This window comes from Corylus avellana, chromosome ca1 (genome assembly GCF_901000735.1).
Source record: "Corylus avellana chromosome ca1, CavTom2PMs-1.0".
NCBI lineage: Eukaryota > Viridiplantae > Streptophyta > Magnoliopsida > Fagales > Betulaceae > Corylus > Corylus avellana.
In genome coordinates this window covers 6,886,684-6,907,639 of record NC_081541.1, presented here as the reverse complement: position 1 = coordinate 6,907,639, position 20,956 = coordinate 6,886,684, and the positions used below count along the sequence as shown (strand labels likewise).

At 35.3% G+C, this 20,956-nt stretch overlaps 2 protein-coding genes across 3 annotated transcripts; one reads left to right on the top strand and one right to left on the bottom strand.

Moving 5' to 3' along the window:
* Window positions 1–1,451: 1,451 nt before the first annotated feature.
* Window positions 1,452–8,938, bottom strand: LOC132168103 (probable NADH dehydrogenase [ubiquinone] 1 alpha subcomplex subunit 12). The gene is made up of 5 exons (XM_059579183.1): window positions 8,785–8,938; window positions 7,707–7,733; window positions 5,946–6,034; window positions 1,894–2,003; window positions 1,452–1,816 (listed from the first exon to the last, which is right to left on the bottom strand). Exons 1-5 carry the CDS (start codon window positions 8,874–8,876, stop codon window positions 1,661–1,663), a joined length of 474 nt encoding a protein of 157 aa, XP_059435166.1. The 5' UTR covers window positions 8,877–8,938; the 3' UTR covers window positions 1,452–1,660.
* A 2,234-nt stretch (window positions 8,939–11,172) lies between these two features.
* On the top strand, window positions 11,173–18,536 carry LOC132166990 (ERAD-associated E3 ubiquitin-protein ligase HRD1B-like). Of its 2 annotated transcripts, none has more exons than XM_059577872.1 (8): window positions 11,173–11,276; window positions 11,983–12,528; window positions 13,788–13,964; window positions 15,860–16,009; window positions 16,091–16,296; window positions 16,425–16,581; window positions 17,154–17,433; window positions 18,078–18,536. In XM_059577872.1, the coding sequence occupies exons 2-8, from the start codon at window positions 11,996–11,998 to the stop codon at window positions 18,240–18,242; spliced, it is 1,668 nt and encodes a 555-aa protein (XP_059433855.1). In that variant the 5' UTR covers window positions 11,173–11,276; window positions 11,983–11,995; the 3' UTR covers window positions 18,243–18,536. The 2 variants fall into 2 exon arrangements, with proteins under 2 accessions (XP_059433855.1, XP_059433856.1); XM_059577873.1 differs by lacking the exon at window positions 11,173–11,276 and adding an exon at window positions 11,678–11,754.
* The last annotated feature ends 2,420 nt before the right edge of the window (window positions 18,537–20,956 follow it).

The window sequence follows — 20,956 nt, the reverse complement described above, 5'->3', positions numbered from 1 at the left end:
TTGACCATCTTTTCCCGTATGAATCTCTCAACTGTAGGATTTAAATGGTGAGACGAGAATATCACTCCTTCATTTCTCTTGTTTGATTATTGGAGGAAAAGTGGGGGAAAAGGCTGGAAAAAGGCCTTTAAGGATGCTTTCCTGTCAGCATTTAAAGATGTTTCTCCAAATTCTTTTTGTGCCTCCTTGGATATAATGGTCAATAATTTTTTTGTGGATATTCAAAAGGGACAAGAAAAGGATTTTTACCCCTTTTGCCCGGAACACAATTCAAGCTTGGCCCCTTCCACAAACATATACCGGCTTTGTTTGGCAATGAAATGGAAAAAGAGAGTAGAACTGTACTGAAAAAAGAGAGTATAATGGTACTGTAGCAAATTTGATTGATATGAGAAAAAAATGTAAGAATATTTTATATAAAAAAGTGAAGAAAAAAAATTGTTTTGTAGTGATTTTTTTATTTGAATAGTAATAAAAAGTGATTGATGTGATATAAAAAATAAGAATGTTATGATTGATTTTGAAAAAAAAAAAAAATTGGAACTTTGGGTCCTTGGGTCCGGCCCTTCCCCAAACACATGTTTGGCTAAGGAATGAACTTAGAAAGTTAACCGGTACTATAGTAGATTTGACTGATGTAAGAAAAAAAAATAAGAATGTTTTATATAAAAAAAGTGAAAAAATTTGTTTTGTAGCGATTTTTTATTTGAATAGTAATAAAAAGTTATTGATGTGATGTAAAAAGTAAAAATGTTGGAGTTGATTTTGAGATAAATTTTTTGGATTTTTGGATCCAATCCGGCCCATTCTTTTGCCAAACACAGCCTATAAGTTGCCTCAAACTCAACTCGGTTATAATTGACTCTGCCTCCAGCTTACATCGTACAAACCAAGCAAGTTGAGCTTGAATCCCAACTGGTGATGAACAAGCCAAGTCAAATTTATATACAAGCAGCTCAGAAGCCTAACTAAACTTTCAAGTTGAGCTTGAAAAAACTAAACTTGGACCCCATCCTCCAATGGAAATTTTTCAGTATAATTTTAATCTTTAAGCATATGCAAATATGTTTATGTAATTTTTAAATGAGTTTTAAATAAGCTAAAAACAAGCCAAGTCAAATTAATATACAGGCAGCTCAAAAGCCTGGATAATGCGAGCCAATCTTGTTTAATAAACATGCCTAAATTTTCGTATATGCTCAGTTTGTTCTGTATTAAGCACGAGTTGTTCATCATCAGTTTGCTTTGTTTGCAGCCCTACATGTGGAAATGTATATATGATTTTTTGCTAAATGATGAGAATACACTCTAACAACATTTCACAATGAGTAATGCTAGAAACTACACTTTTATCCCATTTTTATCACACTTTGTTGACCCTTTGGAGCAGCCTATATATATATATATATCAAGGATTGATTAGCACACACATAAGCAAAATGAGATAAAAGTAAAATAAAAGTACAGTTTCTAATATCACTCTTTCACAGTAGGTTCCATTGATCAGATAATGAAGTTAAATGGGTCACTGTTTCTTCTAGTGAAACATGTGTAAAGATCTCAAAGCTTCAAATGGAACAAGGCATTTATTCATGAATCTGGGAGACAAATATCCAGAAGATTTCCGAGTTTTACTGGGGATTTGAGCTGAAGGAATGGCTTAGGCCTTGGTGGGTTCCCATGGTTGGTATCTGGTCCAGTTTCTCTGCCCTGGATTAAGGGCATGTCCCTTGGAATGATAGATCAACTCTTCACCCTCTCCAGAAAAGTTTTCCTTGTGCTCAATCCCATACCTCTTTGGTTTCAGCATCAGAAGCTGAACAAATGCATTGTTTGTTAAGCACATTTTTTTATCAAAACAAGGTATCATACAAAGTAAGGAAAACGACTTGCCTCATCTCCAGTGTTATCGGTTATGTAATGGAGCCAACCATGCCATTCTGCAGGCACCTGAGAAGCATTGTAGCGACCCTTCTCCGCATATTCCACCCACCTGTGTCGCCCTACAAAATCCCCAAAAAATCACAAGCTGTAGAAAGGCATCAAGCAATAATATAGAAACGATGGAAAACTATAATGATGGTATGGGAAAGAAGAAGGTGTAGCTAAAGCTAAGGTTTCTTGGTCTGATCTTTGTTTTCCTAAAAAGGAGGGAGGTTTGGGCTTAAAGAAGCTTGAAACTTGGAATCAAACTTCTATGCTTAGGCATATCTGGACTATATTTGCCAGGTCTGGTTCTATTTGGGTTGCCTGGGTTAGAGAAAATCTATTAAAAAGAAGGAGTTTTTGGAGTGTAGGTATTCCTCAAAATTGTTCATGGAGTTGGAGGAAAATTTTGAAGCTGAGATCTATTGCTAAAAGGTTCTTGAAGTTTGAAGTTGGGCATGGGGATAGCATTCATATGTGGCTGGATTTGTGGCATCCTGCAAGAGTTTTGATTGAGCAATATGGCTTTAGGGTTGTTTATGATGCTCAAAGTAATATTGAAGCTAAGCTGTCTTCTGTCATTTGCAATGGAGATTGGTTTTGGAGACCTGCAAGATCAGAAGCTCTAGTTGATATTCAAGCTAGGCTTTCTGAAGTTTGTTTAGGCCAATGTGATAAGCCAGTTTGGACTGCTTCTAAAAAGGGTGTCTTTGTTAGTGCAGAGACTTGGGAAGCCCTTAGAAAGAAGAATGTAGAGGTTACTTGGTAGAAGTTAGTTTGGTTTCCTCTTGCTATTCCTAAGCAGGCTTTTATTTTGTGGCTTGCTATGAAGGATAGGCTACTTATAGGTGAGAGGTTACTCAAATGGGGTTATAAGGGTGAGGTTCAGTGTTGTTTCTGCCATTCTCAACTAGAAACTCGTGATCATATTTTCTTTGAATGCAGCTTTAGTTCGAGAGTTTGGAAATATTGCATGTTTCGTTGTAAAATTGATATGCCTCTTGTGATTTGGGATGATCTTGTGCAGCTTGGTTGCAATAAGTGGGGAAAGAACTCTCTTAAGTGCTTGATTTGTCAATTGGTTCTTGGTTCTGTTGTTTATAATCTCTGGCGTACTAGAAATGAACTTAGACATGATGGTGTTCCAAAAACTGAAGAGCAGCTACTGAAGCAGATTTTCTGGGAAATCAGGGCTAGAATTGCTGTCAAAAGAGGTTTTCCTAGAACTAGGGAGAACCTTTTGTTGTGTTCATTGTGGAATTTGCCTTCTGCCATCCTCTGTAATGTTGGCTTGTAGTTTTGTTTTTTGTTTTTAATATGTAAGGGTTGTAAGGGGCTGTTTTGGTGTTGAGTAGTTGCTGGTTTTGTAGGTTTTTTGTTTTCCCCTGTCTTTGTAAGGGGTTGTATTTGTGTTTCAGTGTTGCTCTATTTTGAGCTTTGATTTTAATGAAATGCTTATTCATAAAAAAAAAAACTATAATGATGGTATGCTTTAAAGCTTGCATAAAAAGATGCAAAGTATCTTGATTTGAAGGCATTATTATATTTGCTCTTGTTTATGGTGACAATTCTCCCCAAACATGTGCACACATAAAATAGAAGCATGAAACTAATGTTCTTATGGAATAAGGCATGATCTTGTTGGATAATTGTAAGCAACAGAGAACCAATCAAATGTATAAGTGAAACAAATCTACCCCAAGCGGTTTTTTCTCCTTTTTTTTCAAGAAGGAAAAAAAGTTTCAGTCCTAAAATAATGTATCCATGATGAATGCAGAGGTGTTAGCCATTAGAATGGTGATATTAATATGGTACTATTATAAGATACAAACACCCTTGAATACCCACCAAATTATTATAGATGAGAATGTTAAGGAAATAACATTGATCCAAAAAGCCCTAAAATAGTTGGATATTTATTTGATTAAATCCTTAATCCTTAAGATCATAACATTCCATCACGCTTCAAAATTCAACATCCACAACAGTCATCCTATCGACACTAACCTAATGATAACCCTCTCTCTTTTGGTGGCTCCACTATCAATATTAAATGGCATAACACTTTGCTCATACATAATACCAATACATTTTAATCCAGCCTATACGTTACCCCCTCTATGACTCGAACCCGTGACGTGGTACCTACTTCGATACCAATTGTTAAAAGCCTAACCATTAATCCAAAAACTTTAGGATTGTTGGATACTGATTACGTTAAACCCTTAACCCTTAGGAACGTAACAGAGCAGCAAATAATAACCAACATATTCCCTCTAAACAGGGGAAGAAAATCAATTTTAAATCATAATGGAAGACAGAAAGTTTAAACCTATTGTGCTTCTACACCAAGCAGAAAGATCTTCTAGGGCCATATTCTTGATGTACTTTTTCGCAGTTCTATGTTCATAGGCCCCAAAGTGATGAACATCAAAACATGCTTGCAAGCAGATGGACAACCAATCAGAGCATTTGGACATCCCATAAATTTTTTTTTTAACTTATGTTTTCTTTCACAACAGCATTCATGAAATCTACCTGGCCACATGCATCAAGGGATGTTTTAGTACTCGGTGAAATTATGAAGACCCAAACATTCGTCATCATCATCATTTTTTTTTTTTTTTTTTGATAATTAATGTGAATATCATTAAAAAAGTGCAGAGAGACGCAACTCTAATGCAAAAATATATACAATAGAAACCCCTCTAGAATATACAGAGAGCACATATTCAAGAACTCATCTATAGTCGGGACAACACTACGATGATGAGCCAACGCCCACAAGTGTAGCATAGAGATCATATTCTTCCTCATCCCATCCACCGAACACTCCTTATCCTCAAACGTTCAGGCATTCCTCTCCCGCCAAATACACCATGTGATGCACAAAGGAACCATCCTCCAAATGACTTTAGAGATATCCCTACCCCCCACCTGATTCCAACAAGAAAGCAAGTCAAGGAACCTTTGCGGCATGACCCACTCAATACCGAACAAAGTAAAAACATAGTTTCATAACCGAGTAGCCACTTCACAATGAATCAACAAATGATCTACGGATTCCCCATTCTTTTTACACATACAACACCATTCCACTACCACAATACTCCTCTATCGCAAATTGTCATGTGTCAAAATTTTGCTGAGAGCCGCAGTCCACCTAAAAAATGCCACTCACGAAGCCACTTTAGAGCGCCAAATACTCTTCCATGAAAACACCTCACAATCTGGAATGGACAAGGCCTTATAGAACGACTTCACCTTAAACGTACCCTTTTTAGACGAGGACCATCGAATACGGTCCGCATTACCATAAGAAACCTTACAAGAGTACAGCAATTCAAAAAAAGATGAGACCACATCCAATTCCTAATCCTGGGCGGAACGCACAAAAATGACATTCCACTCAACCATCCCATTCCTCCAACTAAAATTATCTTTCACCCACGCTTCTTTGTACCTCGCAATACTAAACAGGGAAGGGAAAGCATGCTTCAACGATTGATCGTCACACCAAATATCATGCCAGAAGCGAACTTTCAAAATGATTCATTCAACCATCATCATCATTCAAAATGGCTCCATTTCTAAATGACTTCCAAATACCACAGATAAAACTATGGAAAGAATCCATATTCACAGCATAGCCGAATATGCTGTAATAAATCTCTCGCGCAAGTGAGGGGAAAAAAAGTTTTCTTTTTCTTTTTCTACTCAAATTCATATTCAGTTGACAAATAATAAAAGACCAAAATGTAAGGCTCTGCCCAGTATTTGGTCTCCAGGCAAATGACAGGAAAACATTGAATACATGATTTTGAAAGATTTGGAGCATATATACCTGATGTTTCAGAAATGGAAACACCATGAACAATCAGAAGAACCCTCAATAAAAACTGTGAGAGTGAAAAGCAGGCTGCATAACTATAATATAAGACGATTACAGTTTCTAAGAATTTTCAATTGGTAAAGATATTGAAATAGCGAGAATAGCTGAAAGACACAGAAAAACTAACCATACTGAATGTCAAGTTTCTCATAATAGCGGTTACCAACTTTATCAACACCCACAAGCTTAGCTCCTATATTGTGGATCTTAGTTTGCCTGAATCAATCAAACAAATACAAATTTGAGTTGCTTAAGATAAAGGTCGGCATTTTAATACAATTATATCATTTGAAATATGAAGATTATGGAATTAGACAATATAAAAAATTATGTAGTTAGAGATAGCAATTGATAATGCCTTCTCAGACTTCATAATGTGTGTGAGAAGGATAAAGACAAAATTACCAAAAGATATAGCACAACTGTAAAGGAGGCATATGGACCAATTAAAATCATGAAAAAAGTTGTGCATATCTACTGGGATACTTAGTAGAGCAATTCTAGAAGATGACTACGCAATCTACTGGGATACTTAGTAGAGCAGTTCTAGAAGATGACTAAGCAACCTCCCTCCACCTCGTCTCTTTCCACTAACCCTTACTTCTTCTCTTTCTAGAATATGACTAAGCAATCTCCCTCCACCTCATCCTCTTTCCTCTAACCCATACTTTCTTCCCTTTCTTTGTTAAAGCAGTTCATTTTCATACAGCCACCTTCCTATGATCATATCCAATAAGTCGTACATATCACGTCCAGTAAGTATAGCAATTCTAGAAGATGACTAAGCAATCTCTCACCACCTCATTGTCTTTTCTCTGACACATACTTTCTTTTCTTTCTTTGTAAAAGCAGTTCACTATCCATACAGCCACCTTCCTTACATCATGTCCAATATCATATTCTTAATCAATCCTAAAACTGTTCTTGTGGCTATTATGTATTAAATTAAACACTAAAGAACCCTTACTTTCACCATGCTGACCAGACTGTGTTTCTAGGTAGCACCACTCAAATGAAAAACTTATCAAGCTGCCTAGAATCTAGAGGCTGACAATGATAAATGAAAGGTATTACCATATAAAATTCTGAGAAGAAATCATTTCTTTTATCAAAAAAACTTCTCTCAAGGTTCTTTCACTCATGTCATAAAGATTCAGAGCCCCCTTGGACCTTAACCCTTATGGCAAAGGGAAAAAGGTCACTGATCTTTAGGTTCAGAAAACGTCAAACCATCACTGCCAATGCACTATAGTTCTGGGGAAAGTTAGGCAGTGTGCTTCATAGTTAAACATGACTCATAACCGTACAAACATTAGATAACTACAGTGACCATAATGTTCCCAACATGGATAAAAAGACTATGTCATACTAAAACAGAAAGCAATCCCTAATACTTTCGTTGGGGATAGAGTTCTCCAAATGATTCATTATACCACATAAGCCGAGCCCAATTTTGAAGAAGTTACCCTTGACACTTTTCTAGTGACTTTAATTTAAAGTTAAAACATAGTAACCAACTTTTTATTATCTATGCCTCAATTTTTATTATATTTTTTTACTCTCCCTTAAAAACCATAACATTAATTCCTGCAACCTGGAATTTAAACAGTAAATTCTGGTTTCTTTATGAGAATTTTAGACTGGCCCACAATACTTCCCTCTTATGGTCTTACTTTTGTAAACATAATATCGATATAAGATATGCAAAGAACATTCAATTGATAGATCTCCTATTCACCATATGCATATAGCTAACAATACTCATAATATCAACAAAAATAGAATTGGAGAACCGCGTCAAATATACTCAGTTGTGTAAGAGAGTTTATTGCTAAATCCTGTAATGAGTCCACAAATTGTAAAGTATTAGTCAAGTGATTTGACTTACAAAAGGTTTCCATCAGAAAGGCAATTCCTGTAAAGAAAAAAACAGAACACAAGAAAGCAGTCAGTGCAGAACGTTATATGAGAAGCAATGAAAGGGCCAAACAAATCATTCAAAAAAAACATCTCACTGAAGAATGTGAGGCCAGAAGAACAGCACAAACTTGACTGGCATTGAAGAATAATTTGCTAATCAAGCCAAACAAAGAATGCATATCCCAAGGTAACAACTACTTAGCAATCATCAATTTCGTTGATTCTACAAGTGATCTCTTTATCCACAAGTGAATATATCCACAAATAAATAAGATAACCATAGCCATTCAGTAAGCATCTATTTGGTTGCCCATAAAGTTGACCAGACCAAAAGAAAGTAAAACTTAAAAATTTCATGTTTCATATAATTTTAATTTCGAGGAAATGAAATGTTTACCCGCCACAAGTAAGCCCTATAATCGTACTATTAAGTTTCCTGAGCTCCCAACAAAAAGTTGCAGATATTACGTTTTCTCAGCAACCAATAAATGAACGATAGGCTAAAAAAATTTTACTCATCTTGTTTATCATTTTACACTATTTTATGTTCTTTCCCAAGGATTTCCGAGCAACCAAACAAAGGGTGAAACAACAGCGACAAAATCACTCATCCAGGAGACCAAATTGTACTTTCACTTCAACATTTTTTTTTTTTTGCTAAGAAAATGAAGGAAAAACAAAGCTAATTGGAACTCCCAATCAAAGGAGCTTCCATCACAGCTCAATTTCTTTTGGTTTCCTCAAATTTCTCACCACCAGAACTAAAACTTCAATCATAAAAGAATTCTTATTTTGAATCCGTTCCGGAAAAATAAACAGAAATCATTTACGCAACAAACGAAAAAAACAGATAAAGCTGAGCAAGACTGAGATCTTTCACATATAGAAGAAACCAATAAATTTGGAAACAGAAAAGCAATTTGGTTGGCATTGAAAAACCCAAACATAGAATTTTCGAACATGAAGCTATGGATGAGATATTTGTTACAGAAATTAGAAAGAGAAATACAATTAATAGGAAATGTAAGTGAGTTAGAGGTATGTACAAGTAGCCCTCTTCCTTGAGCTCCCTGAAGAAGTTGCCCAGGCCTCTCTCTCTGATCGCCTTCAACGCGTTCTTCACCACCGACGATGCCATCTCCCTCTGTCCCTCTTATTCTCCCTTCAATGTTATATATATTTTTCTTAAGATTATTATTATGTTTTTCTTAAGATTGGCTTGAAAACGTGATTTTGAAGTGGAGTCCATCCACTTATGTTTTTTCACATGAATAAAAATAAGAGAGAAAATAAATGAAGGTAGCTATCTTGTAATTTGATTAAGTGGTATGTTTTTGTTCCAGACAAATCAGCGTGGAACACCATAACAAAAATATGCATAAACATTTAATTTTTTTTCTTCTAGAATACCTAAAACAAAAAATTATAGAATAAACTTTTAATATTTTCCTCCCTATACCCACCCCAAGTTCCCAACCACCAACTTGCCGCCGGCTAGCCCATGCCTTGACGAAGATGACATCGGGTTAGAGAACGCTGGTGCTCCCTCTCTCTCTCTCTCACTAGTGCTCCCCCTCTCTCGCTCATCGGTGTCAACAAATAAATTTTTTCTTTGATGTCATCTTTGGCGTGGGTTGGCCGGCGATGGGTTGGTGGCCAGAGTGGGTCTAGGGAGGAAAAATATGAAAAGTTTATTCTATATGATTTTTTGTTTAAGGTATTCTATAAAAAATAAAATAAAAATAATTTTTTTTTAAAAAAAAAAAAAGAAAAAAAAAAAGAAGGTATTTATGCATATTTTTGTTATGGTGTTCTACGCTGATTTGTCGTGCTCTTATTGAAGGGCACAAAGACCTTGGTTTGTGCCAAGACCTTATAGAAGTTATTTTCATTGATTAATATTGACTTATTTTTTAGTTTGTTTGATGTCAAATATTTTATGTCATAAATGTTTTCAGCGAAAAATGATTTCTTGTAAAACATTTTTTAGTATTTAGCATGTATGAAAAATCTCCTATTTTTTTGGTATAGTTACTCACTCATCACATTTTTATTTTTATTTTACATGTCCGCATAAGATAAGAGAAATAAATGAGGGAGATTCGAACTAGTAATCTATACTTTTTAAGGTGTAATCCCAACCAATTAAACTATTCATTGTGGACACTCTTCACAAACGTATGAGACAGTCGAGCTAAGACTTTGCAACAATGAGTGACAAAATAACAAAGCTTGTATTAGAGACTCCTTCAACAACATTTAGGAAGCTTTATGAACAACCTTACCAAAAGGCTTTTTGATGGTAACCCACAATTGATAAACATAAATATTATAGATGGTGAATTCCTTTCGAGCAAGAGAGATCACAAATGAATTCAATTAGGATTTAAAACAAAAATAAAATATTTTTTATTAACTATTATTTTTCGTTGCATCAAATATCAAAAAAATATTTTTTCATCAATTATTTTATGCCGAAACAAACGAAGCCTTAATTGCAAATAACTTATTTGAGATACAAAAAGTGACAAAAAAGATTGGTAAGCAACATTAATAAATACGTTATGCAACCAACTTTCATCAAAAATTTTGATTGAAATCATCATAGTAACATACTAGCATTAATTATATTGCGATACGTGTTTTCTGTAATAAAATTAAAAATTAAAAAATATATGGTATATATATAAATAAATAAATAATAAAATTAAAGAGGTGGGTCAGGGAGGGTGGATGAATGCACTAAGCACAACATTGTCAAATACTTAAAAATCTTATTATTAAGAGTTTAAATGATAATAAGAGACTGCTAATTTTGACCGTAAAATAAAATAATAATCTATTTGAAATATAAGAGAAATCTAAAAATTATTATTGAAATTAAAAATCTAAGGACTAAATTTAAATTAAATAAAAAACCTAGGAGCTAAATATGATTTTTCCATAAAATAAATATTTAATTTAAATTTCTTATTCCTCTCGTCCTTAAATTAATTTTTAGCATTGTATATAATTTTGTTAGTTGTTGTTATTGTTTTGTCAATTTTGGAATTGGAAATTAAAATATTATTATAAATTTAAGTGTATCAAAGCTTGGTAATTGTAATTTTTTTTCTTTCTATATTTCTCAACAATAAGGTTTATTTTCTAGATACATAATGAGTAATTGAGTATATAAAGATAATAGGAATGTAGAGCCGATTCGGGTGACCAACGGGTCCAGCAGTGGTTGTACAATTCATGGCAGGGAGTGCGTCCTGGGTACGGCCCAGCCCATCAGCAATCACAAAGTTGTTCCGCTCCACATCGAGTTCGGAGTCAAGTTCGAGCCGCCTTGCCGTTTAAAACGATTTCGGAACCGGGCCTAGGTCCAACATAGTATTTACGTGGCAATCATTCATTGGCCCGACATACATCACCGTCGCTCTCTCTCTTTCTGAGTGAGTCTTTCATCTTTTTTCCTTAATCGTAGAATAAAGCGGAGAGAGAAACAGAAGCTAAAATCGTTCGTGACAGAATCTTAGTTCAGAATCTAAAGGTAACTCAAAATGTTGAATTTTATAGGTTTTTGTTTGTGATAATTTACTCATTTGATTTCTAAAGATATTGAATTTGGGTTATACTTCTTTTGTGGGGTCGTGTTCTCAGAAATTCGACTGCCGAAACTAAATCCTGGGTTTTGTGGGTGTGTTTGGTTGCCGAGAAACTGAGAATGAAAATATTAAAAATAACAACTTAAAGATTTTGGGGCTTTCTGCTTTGTGCTGATGCTATGGGATTCTATATTGATTGGGTCTCGAATTATGAAGTATTTGACTAGAAATTGTTTTCGTTTTGGATTTATGGTTCGTAATTATAATTTTGTCTGTCATTATTTTGTTTTGCTTAATTTTCCTATGCTTTCTCAGTGATCGAATTTTGGTTCACGATTTGTAGCTCTCCTGATGGCATCATTTGGAATTATTGATTATTTGGTAGCTAAGGAAATTGAGGAAAAGATAAGAAATTGAAGATAGGTGAAGCTTATGGCTTATTTCTTATTTTGCTTAGTTGAGTTTTTTTTTTGGGGGGGGGTGGAGGTTTGTTTGTTTGGTTCATAAATCATGGAAAATTTAATATTCAATATTATCTGGAATGACAAGTTTGTAATCACATGAAGAAAAAAAGTTGTGTCTAACATGTTAGGGATTTTGATTTGCTTTCATATATGGTTGAGTTTTTAATTGAATGATATGGTTTAACAGTGTCTGTAGGAAAATGATGAGGCTGCAGACGTATGCTGGGCTTAGTTTAATTGCGACTCTAGCGGTTATTTATCATGCTTTTAACAGTAGAGGCCAGTTCTACCCGGCCACGGTTTATTTATCGACCTCTAAGATCAGTTTGGTGCTTCTTCTCAACATGGGTCTGGTCATTATGTGCATCTTGTGGCAATTGACCAAACGGGTATTCCTTGGTCCCCTTCGGGAAGCAGAGGTTGAGAGGCTAAATGAGCAGTCGTGGAGGGAGGTTATGGAAATCCTATTTGCAATCACTATTTTCCGGCAGGACTTTTCAGTTACGTTTCTTGCTATGGTCACGGCTCTCTTGTTAATCAAGGCTTTGCATTGGTTGGCTCAGAAGAGGGTTGAGTATATTGAGACCACTCCATCAGTACCCATGTTGTCTCACATTCGGATTGTTTCTTTTATGGGGTTCCTCCTTCTCCTAGATAGTCTCTTTTTATACAGTAATATAAAGCATTTGCTAGCGACAAAGCATGCTTCTGTTTCACTCTTCTTTTCATTTGAGTAAGTCTTCTATCTTTATGCTTCTTTTTAATTATTTTCAGTTGTGTTAAATATGTTCTTCACGATTGCATTATCATGACTAGTGAAGCCATTTTGTTTTATGACTGCTATTTCATATGCAAATGCCCATTTATATGAATTGAAATTAGAAATGCGCTTGCTTCATCGGAACAAATTGTTACCGATGAATTTAATATGTAAATTCAAGTATAATGCTTTCACTTTTACCAAATGCTTAGAAATAGCTTGGCCTTCTTAACATAAAGTGATTGTTAGGGGGATAACTGAACTGGTTAGATTTTGAATTATAAGGACTTATAATCCAAGAAGGAAAGGCAAAAATACAGGAGATTAAGAACTAGAATTTATCATTAGATTCGAAGATGTGATAGAATTTGAATCAGCATCAGGGATGCCTGGTAAGATCGATCTAGATGGAAGAAGGATAAATGATTTTTTTTTTTTTTGGTAAGGATAAATAATTATCTGAGATTCACAAAAACTCGAAGGCAGATTGACGAAACCATAGCAAGGTGCCTGTTCTAGAAGATGGTTTTCCTGACGTGCCAAGAGAAATCTGAATGCTCATCCAACGTTGATACAAAAAAGTTGTTAGAAGATATCGGGGTTTATGTAGCCTTAATTTTCAACAATAGGGTTTTTAACTGCTTGTCTTCTCTTCAAACAAAATTGAGAAATACTCAAAGTGAGGTATTGTTAAACCCTTGGTACGTAAGTTGCGGTCAACCACCACTTGCACAACTTTAAAAGGTCTGAAGAGATACTCTTTTGTTTTCTATAACAAACAAGGTAGCAAGGATCAGTTTATTGTATCTGTTAAGTAGTAACTCCATTGATCCAAAATTGTCAAATTGCCATTTCCATGCCATTGCTTCACATTAGTCTCTGCTTCCAAATCTGAACCAATATCGTCTTTTCCGCAACAAGTTACAAACTTGACTAATTGCTCCACACCCTCCACCGCCTGAAAATGTTAGCCCTCTTCTTTAGCATCCATTATGTGTATCATATGCATTTGTGAGATTCCTTTCTACTTCCTTATGGCCATGAATGCTTAGGATATCTCGATTGACTTTAGTGACATATATCATTTTCTGGTATGTGCATTATGTCTCTGCAAATACTTAATTCTGTTATATGGTTATGGGTTTGATGTGAATACATAATCATACATAGTTTCAAAGTCCTCTATTTTGGGTGTTTCTTATTACTGTAACGTCTATTACATTGTACCTCAGGTACATGATACTGGCTACAACAACTGTGTCGACGTTTGTGAAATATGTGTTCTATGTTAGTGACATGCTTATGGAGGGACAGTGGGAAAGGAAGCCTGTCTACACATTTTACTTGGAACTTATCAGGGACTTGCTTCATTTGTCTATGTATCTGTGCTTCTTCCTCGTGATCTTTATGTAAGTAATCTACTTACTCACTTACCCGAAAAATAAAATCTGCGCACCCTTAAATTTTACATATTCACTTGTGTATGCAGATAGTTATACCTAGATTACATGTATACAAACACAGACACATGGTATCCTATTGGACAATGCTCAAAACCACATACATCTCCACATGTTGACTATGATAATTTGACTACCTACATACACAGAGATATATGTGAACTTAATAAAGATTGTGCCACTTATAGTTATGCATTATGGGTCCTTTTACATAATATGGAGATTAATTAATGGTGTGCTTACTCAGTTTTCTGATTAAAAGAATCTCCACCTTTCACTTATAGGAAAAAAAGATTCCACCCCCTTTTTTCTGTTTTAAATCTTATATTATGCTTAAAGATCCAAGATTAGCTTCACATATCTCTTATAAGGGGAAATTACACTTACCTCCCCAAACTTTAGTCCAATTTGCAATGCCCCCCCAAACTTCCAAAATTTGCAATGTCCCCTAGTAATCTACCAAGTCCTTTCATTTACCCCATCCATTATGATAGAAAATCCTACCAAAGGAGGTGTCATGTGCATTTCATGCGACCTGTTTTGTCAAAAATGGCCGGTTATACCTCTGCTGAGATGTGGTGAAAATACAACTATGCCCTTATATATGTATATATATATTTTTAAAACAAAAATCCTTTGCAGGTCATGCACAGTCACCAAACCCACGGCCAGCTGTAGGTCTCCTTTTTGTTTGAATTTTTATTCGGAAGAGGTATTATTGTCATTTTGGGTCACATGTATCGCACGTGACTCATTTTCCATCGGATTTAACGAAAAACCTAATGGAGGGGGTTAAGTGAACGGGCTTGGTAGATTAGTAAAGTTTTGAAAGTTTGGGGGGGTTGTCAACCTTAGTTCAAACTCCAATAATGTGAGATGGGTATGCTTGAGCTTAAATTTGAACTTAGTGATTGAGCTTGCATTGGGCTGGATTCAACTTGGATCTGAATTGGTTGGAGAAACTAGGTATCATGATCTCTTTGATGTTGATGAGGGACTCCGTGGATTTATTTTATACGCATTATGAAAGTTGCTATGAATGAGGTACTGAACATTTGAGAATCAATCTGGGACCTGTCATGGCATGTTGATTTTGTGTGCAAGAGAGTAAAAGCCTGGATGGTGGTCGAAGGCATGGGATGTTACTTCAATGGAGAAGAATAGTGGTGGATTCCCTTTTTTCACTAAGAATAATTACGTACTTGCTCTAGTATCAGCTTAAACCCATCTATAAGTTGCCCAATATGGCCTACGAAAAGGTTCAAACTGCTGCCTAGCTTTGGCATGTCTATGCCGGTGCACTTGCAAGTTTGTCAACATGGAAAAAGGCTAAAATAGTAATTACCTGTTTTATGTTCCATTTTCCTTTCCATCATTATTCACTCCATTGCTAACCCCAAGAGGTTGGCTCGAGTGGTAAGTCACTTGAACTTGATGCCTCATGAAGAATCAGGTTTAAGGTTCGACCTCCTTGAGTTCAAACAATTTCGTGGGAGCAACTCCCGCGGTTGAAAGCCCGAGTTTTACCCGACCCATATGAAGGGGGCGCTTTGCACAGTGTCCCGAGGATCTAGACGGGGCAAAGCGCCAGATATCCTAGTTATCAAAAAAATTATTCACTCCATTGCTAGGTAGTTTTGATGTGATTCCTATCTAGATGGTATACTTCATTGTTTTCCACTAAATTTTTTATTGTTAAACTAGTTTGTAGTTAGTTTTATTTTCTTTTGATTTGTTGATATATTATATTTTGCCTCTCTCTTTTCTGTTTTTTACATCTTTATTTTTATGTTTAGTTTATGTCTATATCCTATATGTGACTGACTTTGAGTTGGATTTTATAGGAACTATGGTGTTCCTTTGCACTTAATACGAGAGCTTTATGAGACATTTAGGAATTTTAAGATTCGTGTTGCTGATTACATTCGTTATCGAAAGATCACTTCAAACATGAATGATCGATTTCCCGATGCAACACCAGAAGAACTTAATGCGTGAGTTCTACCGTTTGCTATTGTTATGTTTGTGATACACATACATATTAGTCTTCTTAATTGTTTCTGATGGGTTTGCAGAAGTGATGCAACCTGCATTATTTGTCGCGAAGAGATGACGACGGCCAAGAAACTAATTTGTGGGCATCTATTTCATGTGCATTGTCTCCGATCATGGTTAGAGCGACAACATACTTGTCCTACTTGCAGAGCCCTAGTTGTACCACCTGAAAATGGGACAAGTACAGCTGCAGGGCATGGATCACGGCCAGATGTTAATCAGATGGGTAATTACATTTATTGCAATACACTTGTACTTATCTCTTAAAAAAAAAAGAGTTCTTCGCTGTAATATTTTGCACTCATTTATTGATATTTTAGAAAGACATTGACGGACTATTTTAACTGGGAACAGGGACAGGCACAGGAAGTACATCTGCTCAGGGTTCTGTTGGTACTGGTGTGGCAGGTGATAATTTGAGCCAGCATCAAGTCAGACTCCAAGCTGCTGCTGCAGCCGCCTCAATATATGAGAAATCTTATGTTTATCCATCTGCAAATACACTAGTATGGTATGCACCTTTGTGCTACAAAATGTGTATGTTCTTGTTCAGGTCATCTGTTGGCATGTTTTTGTATGTGTACTGTCTGCCTGGTGGGTTTAGGTGGGTGGAGCATGGGTATGCTTCCTATCTGGATCACACAATTTTTAGACATAGGATGCAAGAACTCTCAAAAAACAAAAATGTTAGTGCTATAACTTATTTCTTAATTCTTCCTTTATATTCTCCTATTGTAGGATGGTTTAAGAAATGATGCATTATTATTCTGATAGTGCATAAAGTTTTGGGATGGTCCAGTCAGGTTACTCGAGTGCTGTTTGACTTGGTTGACATTGCAAAACATATTAATAACAAAAGCTGCAAAATATATATCGAAGGCTTGAAGGTAGACTAGGATTTAGAGGTTCTAGGTTGAACATATGACTGACGATGACCCTGATGAGTTAAAACATGAACCAAGGAGCCAACTCAGATTTACTTGGGATCAAGGCTTATTTGATTTGAGTTTAATTTAGTTTTGAGACCAACTGTTTCACTAATATAATTGGTAGGTTGAGTCTTATACATACTCTTCTTTGCAGGTCCCCTGGATATGCCATACTTCCTAAGGTTCAAGGAAATTTGGCTGATTCTAGTAATGCAGAATCTAGTGGAGAACGAGCTTCTGTTGTACAACCACAACAGTTTGCAATCTCTGGTGGACCTGCAAACTTGTCCTTTCCTCAATTTCCACACACTGTTTTTGTTCCTTTCCAGGCGCCTGGAGCCAATGTGACCAACGGAGAGAGGTTTGGCAGCGATCTAAATATACCAGACTCACAGCTGGAAGCTCAGAAACAATTTCTTAGACAGCAGATTGAGGTACGGTAAATTGTCATGCTGATGATTTTGTCAAAGTGGTATATGCTTTGTTGCTACCATTTTCTGCTTCCGTAAATGTGACCACATGGGTTGTATGTATATTCTTACTGCATGTTAATGGATACCAATTGATAAGGTCACATACATCAGATATAACGAGCAAAATGTAACCATGAACGAACTTATCAAGAAAAAATGTAACCATGAACTTCTAAACTGTCATATGACATGCTCTCTGTCTCTGAGAATTTAAAAATGACCTTGATCTTGGTAAATTGAGTTAGCTTTTTGTTTGTTTGTTTCTTGCTGGAAAATCAAGAAAAAATAGACCTCGTCTCAAAACATTGTGTGTACGTATATGTTAGTGGTTGCATGCATAAAAGCAATTGCCACGTGTGTTTAGTATCAGCAGGTTACTGATTGCAATTTAAGCAGATGGGAAGGGTATCACATCCATATCAAATTTTGACAAGCTTAGGCCCCAAGGATTCATTTTTCCTCTTATTAATTGCATTACATGACTGCCCTACAATTCTAGTCATATTTGGTTTCCGTGAAGCCTTTAATTAACATTGTTGCATTTTAAGAAAATAAACGAACTTGATTCTGTTGTAATGTTGTGGTCACTGCCCCTTTTCATGCAGGCCCTGCAAAATCAGCTCCACACCCTACAGAAGCCGAAAGTGGAGGAAAACAAGGACAAGGGTCCCTCAACACCATCGGATAGTAAAGGAAAGACTGTTGCATCTGCATCTTCATCTGTTTCGGACTGTGGTCGTCATGGGGAGAATGACGAGGTTGACACATAACCTTTGGATAATTACAGACGTATTTACAAGGAGACTGCAGATTGTGAATACAGGGAAAAGAAACAATAGACATTACAACGCTTCATCTTTAAGAGCCGTTGATGTGAGCAATGTTGGGAGGAACTAAGCCCCCTTCCGTTTTTTTTCCTTTCTTTTTTCCCTTTTTCTAATCCTATTGATTTGTAGGCTTCGAATTATATCAATTTGTGCCAAAGTGTATTTCGGCTTTTGATGTAAAAATGTGCTTATTTATTAATGGATTCTAATGCATGCCGACAGATAAATCTCTCTCTATTCCTTTCTTCCATCCATATGATACAAACAAAGCTATTTTTCCATTAATAGTCCCAGTTATTAGGAAATAATCTTTTGGAGCCCAACTCTTTAATGTGGACTTAAGGTAAAACGTAATTAAGGGTGAGTTACTGTTTGAAATATCGCAACTACTTTTACAGTAACTACTGTATTTTCTTTATACATGTATCCGCTATATTTGTTCTGAGAAGAGATGAGTTAATGATTCGCGGATTTGGGAGCTTTGGCAGTACTACTGTGTCTTGACACAAGTTCAGAGGATGAAATTGATTTTTTTTACAATTTTTTGCCCTAATTGTAGAGGGTAGAAGGAATTGTAGAGACCCACAACCCCTCTCACATTCTCTGCCCAAATGCGAGGACCCGAACATTTCGGGCATCTCTATTGGCCATTTCTTATCGAAATCGTTATTGTAGCATCACATTAATTAAATCGGGAAATGAATCCAAAATAACGTGTAAAAGTAAACAACAGATATGAACATATTATGTACATGTGAACATATAACGAAGTGTATATAATGTTAGTTGTGCATGTGATTTAGACTATAGAGGATAACTAGGGCCACTACTCGTCGTATTTGCGTCAAAATTAGTAACATATACTTTCTTGATCACAACTAAGCATGCAAAATAAGGTGGTTTTGGTAATTGCTTCTTCGATTCGTCACTCAAATTCATATCCAGTTGACAAGACAAACTAGGCAACCATTCCACGTATACCCCATAAATGACAAGATTTGCACTGCCATCCGAATCCCATCAAAAAAAGCATAAATGAAGAATTTTCATTTTCAATCATCAATCCCATAAAGTGACGAATGTGCTTACTTAAACAATTAAGGGTTAAAATCTACTTAACTCCTTCAAACTACTATTACAATAATAATCTACCTATCAAATTACCAAAACAATGACAATGTACCCCCAATGCTAGCAAAATGACAAAATTACCCCTATAGAATTTTCAATAAGACAAAAATACCTTTAAAAATTTGAAGAAAAAAAATTTAGTATTTTTGTTTTTATTTTAGTAAGGGTAATTTCGTCATTTTGTTAAAATTGATGATACATTGTCATTGTTTTGGTAGTTTTGAGGGTAAATTGTCGCAATTGTTAGTTTGAGGAGTAGATTGTCATTGGAGTAGTAGTTTGAAGGGGTTAAATGAACGTTACCCAACAATTAATTTATAACAAAAAAAGAGACTCCTCATGAATTACCACTTATTTGTAATGTTTCTCATAAACTTAAAAATAAATAAAGAAATAAAATAAATAAAAATAAAACTGAGTTGGGGCGGGCCTACCTTAAGCTTTCAATGTCTTCCCTATCCCTCCGTTTGGATTTTTCGTTAAATTCTAACAAAATTTTCAAAATAACCCATTGTTTTAGCCAAAATATTTAATTTTTTTTGCAAAGATTGATGCATGAGTCTTTTTGTAAATACCGTTAAATTCAGACCAACGCCTTAAACTTTTCAATTTTTTCTTCTTTTTTTTCCCCTAAAATAATGGGGGTATTTTGGAAAAAGTAAATGGAAGGGTGCGCGATTGCAAATAATTGAAAGATTGATATACTAAATTGAAAAAAATTGAACTTTAAGGGGAACACTACAAAAGTAATGACAATTTACGGGGTTAAATAAAGTTTCTACAAAATATAATTTTCTTTCTATGACCTTGACAATTATGACTTTTTCGCACTCCTATACGTAGCTTTTTAAAGAAATTGCTAAAGATTGAAAAATAAATTGCTAAAGATTTCATCACTACATAGTCATAGATGATATACTGGGCATATTTTATTTCATAAAAGACCATCCTCGAGCATAATTCGAAGGAGATGCCAAGTTCTTTTTATTTTATTTTTATTTTTTTTACAAGTCTATATATTCTATAAGCTTGCTATGTATTATTCAAAAGTTGAGTTTTAAGGATTTTTATTTTATTTTAGTGAAAGCGTCAAATGCACATAAACATTTGCATAGTTTAGATCCTCTTGTTACAATTTTTTCATTCATTTGCACTTAAAATTAAATTTACAATTAAGACTGAACTCCAAATCATGAGACCAATAATACATTAGCGGTAGAAATTGACGGATTCGTGTCTTACATCACCAATAGTGTTTTAGGTCAATCGATTACCACTAAGAAGTTCCATGTCAACAAGAGTTCGAATTGCCATCATCATCAAGACAATCATTTCACAAAGTCTATTGGGAATGAGATTCTTGTGTTTCTGTTTTATCTTTTTGTGGTGTGACTTATCTTCATTCATTCGATAGTGAGACTATACCAAACTCCATTGTTGACCAGTCCTATTTAATATGGATTTATATTTATTTCATGTTCTTCTTCTTTTGTCCACCGAATATAAACAAAATTATAATTCAATTA

Excerpts from the sequence above, each read along its gene's own strand:
- LOC132168103 (XM_059579183.1), bottom strand. The coding sequence starts at position 8,876 with ATGGCATCGTCGGTGGTGAAGAACGCGTTGAAGGCGATCAGAGAGAGA. Across the intron at positions 6,035-7,706 it reads CTTTCTGATGGAAACCTTTT|GCAAACTAAGATCCACAATA; the intron begins GTAAGTCAAATC and ends TGATTGATTCAG. Across the intron at positions 1,817-1,893 it reads CCGATAACACTGGAGATGAG|CTTCTGATGCTGAAACCAAA; the intron begins GCAAGTCGTTTT and ends GCATTTGTTCAG.
- LOC132166990 (XM_059577872.1), top strand. The coding sequence starts at position 11,996 with ATGATGAGGCTGCAGACGTATGCTGGGCTTAGTTTAATTGCGACTCTA. Across the intron at positions 16,297-16,424 it reads GCCAGATGTTAATCAGATGG|GGACAGGCACAGGAAGTACA; the intron begins GTAATTACATTT and ends AACTGGGAACAG. Across the intron at positions 16,582-17,153 it reads TCTGCAAATACACTAGTATG|GTCCCCTGGATATGCCATAC; the intron begins GTATGCACCTTT and ends TCTTCTTTGCAG.